At 36.9% G+C, this 13,426-nt stretch overlaps 1 protein-coding gene across 1 annotated transcript in view; it reads left to right on the top strand.

Annotated features, from left to right (window-relative positions):
• CCDC126 (coiled-coil domain containing 126) overlaps positions 1–6,836 on the top strand; it is a 52,986-nt gene extending 46,150 nt beyond the window's left edge. The window contains exon 3 of the mRNA XM_082662393.1: positions 6,284–6,836. Within this exon, the coding sequence (XP_082518519.1) occupies positions 6,284–6,468 (185 nt within the window). The 3' untranslated portion in view covers positions 6,469–6,836. The remainder of the gene's footprint in view (positions 1–6,283) is intronic.
• Positions 6,837–13,426: the final 6,590 nt, after the last annotated feature.

The following is a 13,426-nucleotide window of genomic DNA, read 5'->3' on the forward strand; positions in this document are numbered from 1 at the left end:
CCTTTCTGCCTCAGGTGATGTCTCCTTTGTAGCGCCACCTTCTGCCAGACAGCCTCCTTGGCTCTGTTATTCCACTAGGTGTCCTTGGACTTGGGCTGTTGTAACATTACTGATTTTTCCCTCTGTTCCTTAGGCTCGGGATGATAGTGGCTTCCTGCTGTGCCTCACAATCTCTTGATTATGTTTATTGTAGCAAGAATCTTTTTATATCCAATATCTTTAGTATATTTAATAGCATTGTAACTTTTTTGTTATATTCATTCGTTTGTTTTATTTTTTAGATTCCATTATATCCTCCTTTTGATTTTTGTATACTGTGGAATAATTGGGCTAGGTGCTATTTTGATAGTATGTGTGTTCTTATGTGCCTTTGTTTTAGCCTGTTTTTTGTTATTTTTCCCTTAAACTATTTGATTTCTTCTCCCAGAGTAGGGAAACTTAAAGCAGGAGCAGAACAACCTTAAAGGGTTTTATTTCCTAAGTCTGGTTCTTCATGTTAATCTCAACCATGATACCACCTACCAAGCATGAATCAGACATTCAGCAAATGTTCATTTCCAGCATTTGTTGACTGTCTACTATGTGATAAAGCATCAAGCTGGATGAGCTGAGTAAAAGGATATGGTATGGTCTCCAATTCCAGGTTGTTTTTAGGGGTTCTGAACCGGGTTCCGAGGTAGGAGTTCTTATTGCTAGCACTTTCAGTGATAGGGCTTTGTGGGGAAGTACTGTGGACTCCCATAGAGTGTAAATGTATAATTCCCATAACTATATAGTCACATGAAATGTAAACAGAAAATTGTAATGTGAATCTAGAGAAAGGGTGAGTTTTGCTATGTTCAAAGGGATCATTGTGGTTTTTCAACTAACTGATTTTATATCATCGAATAAGGTAATTTAGATTTCTTAGTCTTTTAAAATATTTTATTAAAACTATTGATTTTAGGGCTTCCCTGGTGGCGCAGTGGTTGAGAGTCCACCTGCCGATGCAGGGGACACGGGTTCGTGCCCCGGTCCGGGAAGATCTCACATGCCGCAGAGCGGCTGGGCCCATGAGCCATGGTCACTGAGCCTGCGCGTCCGGAGCCTGTGCTCCATAACGGGAGAGGCCACAAGAGTGAGAGGCCTGCGTACTGCAAAACAAAACAAAACAAAACAAAACAACTGATTTTAGAAAATTTGAAAGGAGGATATGTGATAATTTAGAACATTGTTAAAGTAATATATAGTTTTTTCTGATTAAACCCAACTTTTCCTTTGAGTATTTTTTTGATGGAAAACTGATTACTTAACTTACAAATTATGTTTAAAATAAAATGAATTTTTCCAAAGAGAATTGGTGTAAGCATTTATCAAAGGCTGTGGACACCACTATTCTGCAGCATTGTAATAAAATATAAGCAGGAAGCTCAGATATATGCTACATGGATTTTAGATTGGAAACGTAGTGGCCTTTGTCACTGTTATAACCCAAATTATTTGTAATAAAAAAACCTGTGTGTGAAAAAAAAAGTGTATGCATGTAGAAAGTAATAACATAAAAGGAAAAAATTGTTGTGGTAGGCTGAAGATATATATACATTTCCTCTAAAGAAGCAATAGTCAAATGCAATGTGTAGATTTCATTTGAATTCTGATTCAAGCAAATCAGCTGTAAGAAGACAATTTTCAGATAATCAGGAAAATCTGGATATGGAACAGGTGTTAAACTACTTAAATTAAGAAATTACTATAAATTTTGTTAAGCATGATAATAGCACAATGGTTAAGTTCTTTAAAAGTTAAAGGTGCATTCCGAAGAATTTACAGTGAAATGACATGATGTCTGGGATTTGACCTAAAATACTTTTGGAGAAAAAAGGTGGAAGAGGAGAGATGAACCAAGAATGGCAAAATATTGTTCACTGTGAAAGCCAAGTGATGAGAATTAGGTCCATGAGTACTCATTATACTATTCTATCTCTGCTTGTGTATGTTTGAAATTTTCCAAAATTAAAAAAATTGAAAATGTTAAAAAAAATCATGAGATACAGTATATCTACTCATCATTTAGACACCATAGAGGTAAATATATATATATATATATATACACACACACACACACACATATATATATATATATTCTTTTTGCATCTGCATTGTAGTGGAAAACCCTGAATTTGGGGCCTTGGAAGCAAAAGACTGGGGTCTGAATTCTAGTTTTCCTACCTGCTAATAATGTTTACTTTTTTAAAATAAATTTTATTTTATTTATTTTATTTTTGGCTGAGTTGGGTCTTCATTGCTGCACATGGGCTTTCTCTAGGGCAGCGAGTGGGGGCTACTCTTTGTTGCGGTGCACAGGCTTCTCATTGCAGTGGCTTCTCATTGCGGAGCACGGACTCTAGGCACGTGGGCTTTAGTAGTTGTGGCACGCAGGCTCAGTAGTTGTGGCTCACGTGCTCTAGAGCGCAGGCTCAGTAGTTGTGGCGCACAGGCTTAGCTGCTCTGCGGCATGTGGGATCTTCCCAGCCCAGGGCTCATACCCGTTTCCCTTGCATTGGCAGGCGGATTCTTAACCACTGCGCCACCAGGGAAGCCCCTAAAATGTTTACTTTTTCAGTCTATTTTATACGGGAAAAAAATAGACATGTATACTGAATATTAAAATAACTAATAACAAGTAAGGTTTGTTGAGACTTTGTGTACCACACATTGAGCTAAGCCTTACGTATCATTTAATCCTTATTACTAATGAAAATATTAAATTATGGAAAAAAAACCCCTGATGTGCACATATACATATATATGTATACAGACACATATATATATATATAAAATACATATACATTACAATAAATTTGTTTGTATTTGATTTTAAAGAACCCCAACTTTTCCTTTAATTGCTATTCCTAACTATAACTAATCAGTGAGTAGGCTGTACCTTTATAATTCATGTCGCACTTCAGCTTGGTGTCAAACCTCTGAGGGCTTTAGCTTCATTTTATGTTAACATGATGGTAAGCTTCCCACCCCAGTCTGTTCTATGTAACCTTCTCTGGCCTAGGTTGACTACTTCAAATATTATACATGAGGTGGCTGCCAGGGAAAAACAGATTCAGCAGTTAATCTTTTAATCTTGTTGCTGGAAGATTCTTTAAAATATATATATTTTAACTTACCAAATACTATTATAACTCTTGATTGAAAGGTCTTAATAAAGAAATGCCCCCTCTCCCTAATCTTTTTTTTTTTTTTGCGGTACGCGGGCCTCTCACTGCTGTGGCCTCTCCAGTTGCGGAGCACAGCCTCCGGATGCGCAGGCTCAGCGGCCATGGCTCACGGGCCAGGCCACTCCGCGGCATGTGGGATCTTCCCGGACCGGGGCACGAACCCGTGTCCCCTGCATCGGCAGGCGGACTCTCAACCACTGCGTCACCAGGGAAGCCCTCCCTAATCTTTTATTTTGAAAATTCTCAGTCTACAGAAAGTTAGGGAAAATTATGTGGTAAACATCATATATCTTTCCTCTAGATTCATCATTTACTAAAAATTTTTCTATATTTTTATCTTTCCTTCTCTATACAAATATATATGCTTTTAGGGGGTACCATTTGAAACAAGTTGTACATATCATGACATTTTATCCCTAAATACTTCTTATCAAAGAATTTTTCTTATACTTTTTTTCTTGTGCATACCCACTAAACTAGAATATTTAAGTGTTCCCGATGAATGACGCCAAAAGATACACTGCTTGATTTCCTCCATCACTAGACTTTCTCCAAATAGTTTTTCCCCTCACTTTATATTACTTTGATTTTTTTGTTGATTTATTTCTAATCACTTTTTACAACCACCTGCTACCACTACTCTCACTACTCCTTTCTGAAATCTATTTTTCTTTTTTCACTTTAAGAAAATTATGGTAAAATGTATGTAACATAAAATTTGCCATCTTGGGCTTCCCTGGTGGCGCAGTGGTTGAGAGTCCACCTGCTGACGCAGGGGACACGGGTTCGTGTCCCGGTCCGAGAAGATCCCACGTGCCGCGGAGCGGCTGGGCCCGTGAGCCATGGCTGCTCAGCCTGCGCGTCTGGAGCCTGTGCTCCACAACGGGAGAGGCCACAACAGTGAGAGGCCCACATACCGCCCAAAAAAAAAAAAAAAAAAATTTGCCATCTTAACCATTTAAAAAAAATTTATTTTATTTGTTTATTTTTGGCTGCGTTGGGTCTTCGTTGCTGCACGCAGGCTTTCTCTCCTTGCAGTGAGCAGGGGCTACTCTTCGTTGTGGTGCGTGGGCTTCTCATTGCGGTGGCTTCTTTTGTTGCAGAGCACAGGCTCTAGGTCGCTGGCTTCAGTAGTTGTGGCTCGCGGGCTATATAGTGCAGGCTCAGTAGCTGTGGCGCACAGGCTTAGTTGCTCCACGGCATGTGGGATCTTCCCAGACCAGGGCTCGAACCTGTGTCCCCTGCATTGTCAGTTGGATTCTTAACCACTGCACCACCAGGGAAGCCCTGCCATCTTAACCATTTTTAGATGTACAGTCCAGTGGCATTAATTATATTCAATGTTGTACAGCCATCACTACTACCTAAAACTTGCATCACCCCGAACAAGAAACTCTGTAACCTTACCATTAAGCAGTAACTTGCCATTCCCCCCTTCCCCTGGTCTTTGGTAACCTCTAATCTACCTTCTGTCTCTACGTATTTTTCTATTTTAGGTAGTCCAAATAAGTGGAATCATACAGTATTTGTCCTTTTTTTGTCTGGCTTATTTCACTTTGCATAATGTCTTCAAGGTTCATCCATTTTGTATTATGTATCAGAACATCATTCCTTTTTATGGCTAAATAGTATTCCCTGTATGTTAATACCACATTTTGTTGATCTTTTGATCTACTAATGGACACTTAGGTTGTTTCCACCTTTTGGCTATTGTGAATAATTCTGAAATAAACATTGGTGTACAAGTATCTCTTTGAGTCTCTGCTTTCACTTTTTGGGGTAGATACCTAGGAGTGGAATTACTGGGTCACATGGTCATTTTATGTTTAGCTCTTTGAGAAACTGCCGAACTGTTTTCTATGGTGGCTGTGCCATTCTATATTCCTACCAGCAGTGTATGAGGGTCCCAGTGTCTTCACATTTTTGCCAATGCTTATTTTCCCTTTGTTTGATTATAGCCATCCTAGTAGACGTAAAGTGGTATTTCATTGTGATGTTGGGTATCTTTTCATGTGCTTACTGTTCATTTGCGTATCTTCTTTGGAGAAATGTTTATTCAAGTCCTTTGATGATTTTAAAAATTGAGTGGTTTATCTTTTTGTTGTTGGGTTTAGGAGTTCTTTATATGTTCTTGATACTAAGCCCTTGTCAGATATATGATTTGCAAATATTTTCTTCCATTCTCTAGATTGTCTTTTCACTTTCTGGGTAATATCTTTTGATGTCCAAAAGTTTTAAATTTTGATGAAGTCCAATTTATCTGTTTTTTCTTCTGCTTTTCCGGATAGCTTAGTAACAGAACCATCAGCAACTTTATGAGTTGTTGTTAAATTATTTTTCCCCTGATCACAGATTAGGGTTTGAGCTGCGTTTTTTGGTCCAGGACCAACAAAAAATAACAATATCAGTTGCCACTGACTGAATACATAATATGTGTTAGGTGCCATTGGGAAACCTGAGAAAAGAGGATTCTAGGGAAGCAAAGGGTCAAAATTTCATTCTTTCCAGGTAAATTCTACTAAAACCCTTTAACCTCCCAGAGAGATTAGAAGATACAGTCTTCCCCATCATTTTCTAGTCAGAACTAGTATCTGTACTGCACTGATTGGGTTCCTGGCATCTGCTCTGGATCCTAGGCTGCCCCTAAACTTCAGCCTGTGGAGGTTCCAGGTTTCTTGTTTCTACATTTCCTTGAATTTCTTAGTTAGCTCAGCTAGCTTTTTACCTTACCTGCCTAGTCCACAGTTGTCTTTTCACACTAAGAAACTCAAAGTAAATGGGTTCCTTACAGAGAGACTAACATTTTAAACCAGGCTTTACATCTGTTTTATTGCACTAGAAAAGTAAGTTTCCCTATGTTTATAACTCTGAAATTCCGTTAGGAAGCTCTGTATGTGATGCTATTCATTAAAATAGGCTTTTTCTATGTGTGGTATGAGTGCTTTCCCTCTAGTATATTTCCTTTCGGATGACTTGATAATTGTTCACTTTTCCCCTCAAACTATGAAAACACAAATATTAAGTGCTCTATCAGTCTTTAATATGATTTATTCTCATTTTTTTTCCCCTAGCTGATTTAAAAAGAACAATTGCTGTCCTTTTGGATGACATTTTACAACGTTTGGTAAAGCTGGAGAACAAAGTCGACTATATTGTTGTAAACGGCTCAGCAACCAACACTACCAATGGTACTAGTGGGAATCTGGTGCCTGTGACGACAAATAAAAGGATAAATGTATCAGGCAGCATTAGATAGCAGTTGAAGATCAGCTTGTGCTGCTACGTTCACCGTGGATTATATCCTATGGCAGAAAAGCTTTTATATCGCTGACTAGCATAGAGTAATACTTTACAATAAAACCTCTATGCATTTTCAAGGAATATGCTGGATTCATGGAACTCTAATTCTGTATATAAATCTTAAAAGTTATTAGTTTGCTTTCAGGCACAACTCTTCAACGCTGTACTATATCCTTAAAGGGAACTTGGTAACATGGTTGATGTAGTAAGCAGGTAGGTGATCTTTGTATAAATCTTTGTGTTTGAGATCAAGTTGGAACAAAAACACTGAAAGACATGGATTCATTTCTATAAAATATTTATTTAAATATATGACTTGTTTTTCAGACAAGTGAAGAATATTGTTACTGAATCATTCTGTCATTTGTTATCAGTAGATGTGACTGTTTGACTAATACTGTTAGAAAATGTGCTTACTTCCAGTACTTACTATATTTTGTTATTCAGATTATGAGCAGAGAGAAAGGAAGTATAATGTTGAAAATAATGTTTTGAAATCATGACCCAAAGAATGTCTTCATTTGCACTATCCCTTCAGAATAACTGGAGGTTAATTATTGTATAGTTTTAAAAATTACATTTATAAGAGTATAATCTTGAAATGGGTAGTAGCCACTGTTTGTAACCTATTCTAAACATTGGGACAATTAAATAACATTAAAATAGTAATTTCTAATCTCATACGTAACATTTTCTTATATACTTATGTTCTGAAGAATAAAAGATTTTTATGGTGAGATTAAAAGTAAGTATTAATTCATGATTTTCATATACATGAATGTTAATTTAAAAGTGTAACCCTTTGATTATGTTGTCAAGAAAGCACATTATTTCCATATTCCGGTAATTTTTGCTTATATTATATTGGCAAGGGAGAGAAAAACTGAGATATTTGTGAGACTGGGACTCTTAAGGACTTTAGCCAGATGTATATAATAAAAGTATTTGTGTTGCATTAAATTGCTTGGAAAATGGTAACATAGTACGTAGAATATCCTGCTTTATGAAATTTTGGATTTGTATAATAGATACGTTAGATATTCATTTTATATAATGAGCACTTAAAAATAATTAAGAACGTTTAAAATGTAATTTAAATTATGAAGATGGACTATCTTTTCAGGAAAACAGCTCTTCTATATAGCACAAGAGATCTTAATCTTGGGTAATTCTACTATAGAGAAAAGTACACCTTTATTTAAATTTACCTTGTAGCAAATTTAATTGCCATATGGTGCCCTATGTTTCATAGTATTTATTCTCTATAACAACTGCTTAAGTGCAGCTAGCTTCTAGATTTAGACTGTATTGAATTTAGTTTTGGATATTGTATTGTTCATTATTACAATGTGCTACCAGACATAGTAGCAATAATTATAATGTTTTATTAAAGTAAGTATGAGAAAATATTTCATGAAAGATATCTTTCCAGACTCTTCCCTGTACCCTACCTTTATGTGAAGGAATTATTTATGTACCATTTCCGGGTAAAGTTTGGAATAATTGTTCAGTCTCATTAGATGCTGACATTTTTGTTTTTGTTTTCAGGGATGAAATAAAATGTATTATTTGTACTTTACAGTGTTATCATAAATTTTTTCTTTAATGGTGATTGTGCATTTAATAAATGGTAAATGATTAAAAGGAATCTTAGATAATTTGGGTTTTGTTCCATGAATTCCAGATAGCTGTTTCAAAAGAGAAAAATGGAAGATTGCCTTGTCCAGGTTAGGAGAGTCTGAGTTTAGGGACTGATGGGAACAAATCTGGGGATTGTGATTGGAGGTGGTTCCTAGACTTGAACTGTCAAGTCGAAGTTTACTGGTGAGTTTTTTTAATTTAAACTTAAATTTTTTAATTTTTATTTTATATTGGAGTATAGTTGATTAATAATGTTGTGTTAGTTTCAGGTGTACAGCAAAGTAATTCAGTTATACATAAACGTGTATCTATTCTTTTTCAACTTCTTTTCCCATTTAGGTTATTACAGAGTATTGAGTAGAGTTCCCTGTGCTATACAGTAGGTCCTTGTTGGTTATCTATTTTAATAGCAGTGTATACACGTCAATCCCAAACTCCCAGTCTGTCTCTACCCCCCACCCTTCCTTCCTGTTAACCATAAGTTTATTCTCTAAGTCTGTGAGTCTCTTTCTATTATGTAAATAAGTTCATTTGTATCTTTTTTTTTTTTTAGGTGTTGCTTATAAGCTGATATCATATATTTATCTTTCTCTGACTTACTTCACTTAGTATGATAATCTCCAGGTCCATCTGTGTTGCGAAAATGGCATTATTGCATTCATTTTAATGGTTGAATAATATTCCATTGTATATATCTAACACACCTTCTTTATCCATTCCTCTGTTGATGGACATTTAGGTTGCTTCCATGTCTTGGCTGTTGTAAACATTGCTGCAATGAACATTGGGGTGCATGTATCCTTTCCTTTTTTAAAAAAATTAATTAATTAATTAGTTGATTTTTGGCTGCATTGTGTCTTTCTTGCTGCACGTGGGCTTTCTCTAGTGCAGCGAGCAGGGGCTACTTTTCGTTGTGATGCACGGGCTTCTCACTGTGGTGGCTTCTCTTGTTGTGGAGCATAGGCGCTTGGCGTGCAGGCTTCAGTAGTTCTGGCTCGTGGGCTCTAGAGCACAGGCTCAGTAGTTGTGGCGCACGGGCTTAGTTGCTCTGCGGCATGTGGGATCTTCCCGGACCAGGGCTTGAACCCGTGTCCCCTGTATTGGCAGGCAGATTCTTAACCACTGTGCCACCAGGGAAGTCCCACATGTATCCTTTCAAACCATGTTTTCCTCCAGATATATGCCCAGGAGTGGGGTTGCTGGATCTTATGGTAGCTCTATTTTTAGTTTTTTTAAGGAACCTCCATACTGTGGCTGCACCAGTTTACATTTCCACTAACAGTGTAGAGGGTTCCTTTTTCTCCACACTCTCTCCAGGATTTATTGTTTGTAGACTTTATGATGATGGCCATTCTGACTGGTGTGAGGTGATATCATAGTTTTGATTTGCATTTCTCTAATAATTAGTGGTGTTGAATATCTTTTCATGTGCCTCTTGGCCATTTGCATGTCTTCTTTGGAGAAATGTCTGTTTAGGTCTTCTACCCATTTTTTGATTGGATTGTTTGTTTTTTTCATATTGAGCTGCATGGGCTGTTTGTAAATTTTGCAGATATTAAATCCCTTGTCAGTTGCATTGTTTGCAAATATTTTCTCCCATTCTGTGGGTTGTCTTTTTGTTTTGCTTATGGTTTCCTTTTGCTGTGCAAAAGCGTTTGAGTTTAATTAGGTCCCATTTGTTTAATTTTGTTTTTATTTTCATTACTCTAGGAGACAGATCAAAAAAAGATATGCTGTGATTTATGTCAGAGAGTGATCTGCCTATATATTCCTCTAAGAGTTTTATAGTATCCAGTCTTACATTTAGGTCTTTAATCCATTTGGAGTTTATTTTTGTGTGTGGTGTTAAAGAATGTTTTAATTTCATCTTTTTGCATGTAGCTATCCAGTTTTCCCAGTACCATTTATTGAAGAGACTATCTTTTCTCCATTGTATAGTCTTGCCTCCTTTGTTATAGATTAAATGACCATAGGTTCGTGGGTTTATTTCTGGGCTTTCTATCCTGTTCCATTGATCTATATTTCTGTTTTTTTGTGCCGGTACCATACTGTTTTGATGATTATAGCTTTGTAGTATAGTCTGAAGTCAGGGAGCGTGATTCCTCCAGCTCCGTTTTTCTTTCTCAAGATTGCTTTGGCTATTTGGGGTCTTTTGTGTCTCCATACAGATTTTAAGATTTTTTGTTCTAGTTCTGTGAAAAGTGCCATTGGTAATTTGATAGGGATTTTATTGAATCTGTTGATTGCCTTGGGTAGTATAGTCATTTTGACAATGTTGATTCCTGCAATCAAAGAACAGGGTATATCTTTCCATCTGTTCGTATCATCTTTGATTTCTTTTATCAGCATCTTACAGTTTTCGGAGTACAGGTTGTTTGCTTCCTCAGGTAAGTTTATTCCTAGGTGTTTTATTCTTTTTGATATGATGGTAAATGGGTTGTTTCTTTAATTTCTCTTTCTGATCTTTCGTTGTTAGTGTGTAGAAATTCAACCAGTTTCTGTGTATTAACACATTGTTGACTGGGGGATTTTTGCAGAAACTAACACCTGTGGCTGGCGATTTGTAATGTAAGTGAATATTGAAACACCCGCGTTTGAGTAAATATCAACAACTTTTTTTGCACTTAATATATTTATTTGAAACTTCATACATGTCATACTAAAGCATTCTAATATTTCATTAGAGTGTGATAGGCAGTATAGCAGGCACCTCTGTTCAGGGGAACAGAACATCTATTACAAATATACTGTGTTTCACTGCACTTTCCCCTGGAAGAGCAGACTCTATACTTTCCGGTGGCATTTTTTGTTAGTCCTGTGGGTATTATTTCCTCTAGAATATGTTCTTTTATTTTACCTGATAGTCAACAAGGTGGATCTTTGTTGGGAGCTCTTTTAGAAACGCCACAAGAAGGACCAGGTGCGGGACTAACACTATATTCACCAGAATGGTCAGTTACCCATTCTCTAGCTACTGCTAACAAAATTTGCTTGTAAGTCATTTTGTTCTGTACATTAAGGCTACAGTAAGTTTTAAACGGCTCTAGGTGTGCGTGCTTCAGTAGTTGCGGCGCACGGGCTTAGTTGCTCCGTGGCACGTGGGATCTTCCCAGACCAGGGCTTGAACCCGTGTCCCCTGCATTGGCATGCGAATTCTTAACCACTGTGCCACCAGGGAATTCCTCCTTTTTCATTTCTAATTTTATTGATTTGAGCCCTCTCTTTCTTTTTCTTGATGAGTCTGGCTAAAGATTTATCAATTTTGTTTATCTTTTCAAAGAACCGGCTGTTAGTTTCATTGATCTTTTCTATTGTTTTCTTCATTTCTATTTCATTTATTTCTGCTCTTATCTTTATGATTTCTTTCCTTCTACTAACTTTGGGTTTTGTTTGTTCTTCTGTCTCTAGTTGCTGTAGGTGTAAGTTTAGGTTGTTTATTTGATATTTTTCTCGTTTCCTGAGGTAAGATTGTATTGCTGTAAACTTCCCTCTTAGAACTGCTTTTGCCGTGTCCCATAGGTTTTTGAGTGAATTAGAGTTTAATTCACTGATATAACCTGGGCATATACAATTGTGTACACATATACATTATGTGCCTGGCACATAATAGGTGCCTGATAAATATTTGTTAATGCAAGTTCCTCAGCCATTTTACACTTTTTGCTTTGTGCATCTGTACCTTTATATTAAAAAAAGACATTCTTTTTGTACAACATATCATGAACTTATTTCCAAGTCAGTAAGTATATAACTTTCATGGTTATTTCATTGTGTGAAATGAATATCACAGTTGATATATCTTTCACTCAATTATTGGGCATTTTGGTTGCATATAAAAGATTTAAACCTTGGTGTGGGACAAATCTAAAGCCTGCCCTCTTTCCATTATTCCTTGTTGTCTAGATGCTAGAGGGTAACCTAATAAAGTGTGGTTAATATCCATTTGGGGGAGACAAAATAAAGTGTTGAAATATCTCTACTGGAAGAACAGAGAAAATCCAAAACTGGCTCTGTTTTATATCATGAGCAGCAGGCTAGAACCATTTTGCGAAGTAGGGAAAAGACTGAGAATAAAATGTACGGTGGCTAATCCATAATTGGGTTAGAGCACTGGGAGGGGATTGGTTAGTAGTCAGACTTGTGCTTAATCAGATCAGGTTTGTCATTTTATAGCTTTTGGCTTAAAACGAATCAGTAATATGAGTGTGTATTTAGGTAAGGAAGTTAAGCCATAAAGATTTTTTTAAATTATTGTGTTTTTTTTTAGATTTTATCCATGTTAGTATCTTTCAGACATCTTTCCTGAATGAGTTTAGGACCTCCAGTGAGTCCTTATTAGGTCAAGTGTAACTTCACGTTGCTTCTAAGTGTTGATTAGCATCATCATTCATTTAAATAAATCATTATTTTTCATTTAGCTTTCTCAGGTGCTTAATTCTTCCACCCACCCACTCTTTCTTTACTATCTCATACCAATTAGACATTAATAGTTAACACTGATTTTTTTCAGGCAAAGAAGTAAACTATGGTTCTGAGGATTGTTTTTAAGTAGGATGGTGATATGAGATATAATAAGAAAGCTTGAGGAGAGGAAACATTTTGAACCACTGGTGTTTGGAAATTGACCCATAACAGATTATGTTCAATTTTGAGGTAAATGTGTTTTTTGTTTGCTTGTTTGTTTTTCATCTTCATGAGTTTGAAAAGGAGGAAAAAATCCTCTGTTATTTTTTTCTTCAAATCTGAACTAGGAGTTTCAGGCCCCAAACCTTGAGTGGATGATTGAATCAGGAGAGGCCAGAAAGGGGCCCTCTGCCAGGTGAGAGGGGCCACGGGCCCCTGCTTCCTGAAAGAGACTCTATACCTTGTATATTAAAACTGTTCAAAACCACAAAATGCTCTGGGAGGAAGGATTTAGAGCAGGAAGGATTTGGAGAATTTATTTTTAATAATATCCCTCATGTAATGAGATCATTACAGTAACAGTTACGGAGCATTTACTAAGGGCTGTGCCCTGCACTGTGCTCATCATGTACAATGTCTTGTTTTAATATGCAGAACAGCTTTGTGAGGTAGGTTCTGGTACCCCCATTTTCACACATCTTTTAAGCTGCACAGCAGAGATTCAGACCCAGAACGAGTCTGTGCTCTTGACCACCGTGCCTTACCAGCGGTTTTGCCAGTCTGGGCTTAAATAAGCTCAAGCATTCCCCTTCCCTCCCCTAATCTTGTCCCCAAGACTTACAAACTTCTCTGCTCTGATCCAAGAGAGA

Source organism: Grampus griseus (genome assembly GCF_964374135.1).
Source record: "Grampus griseus genome assembly, chromosome: 9".
NCBI classification, from domain to species: Eukaryota; Metazoa; Chordata; class Mammalia; order Artiodactyla; family Delphinidae; genus Grampus; species Grampus griseus.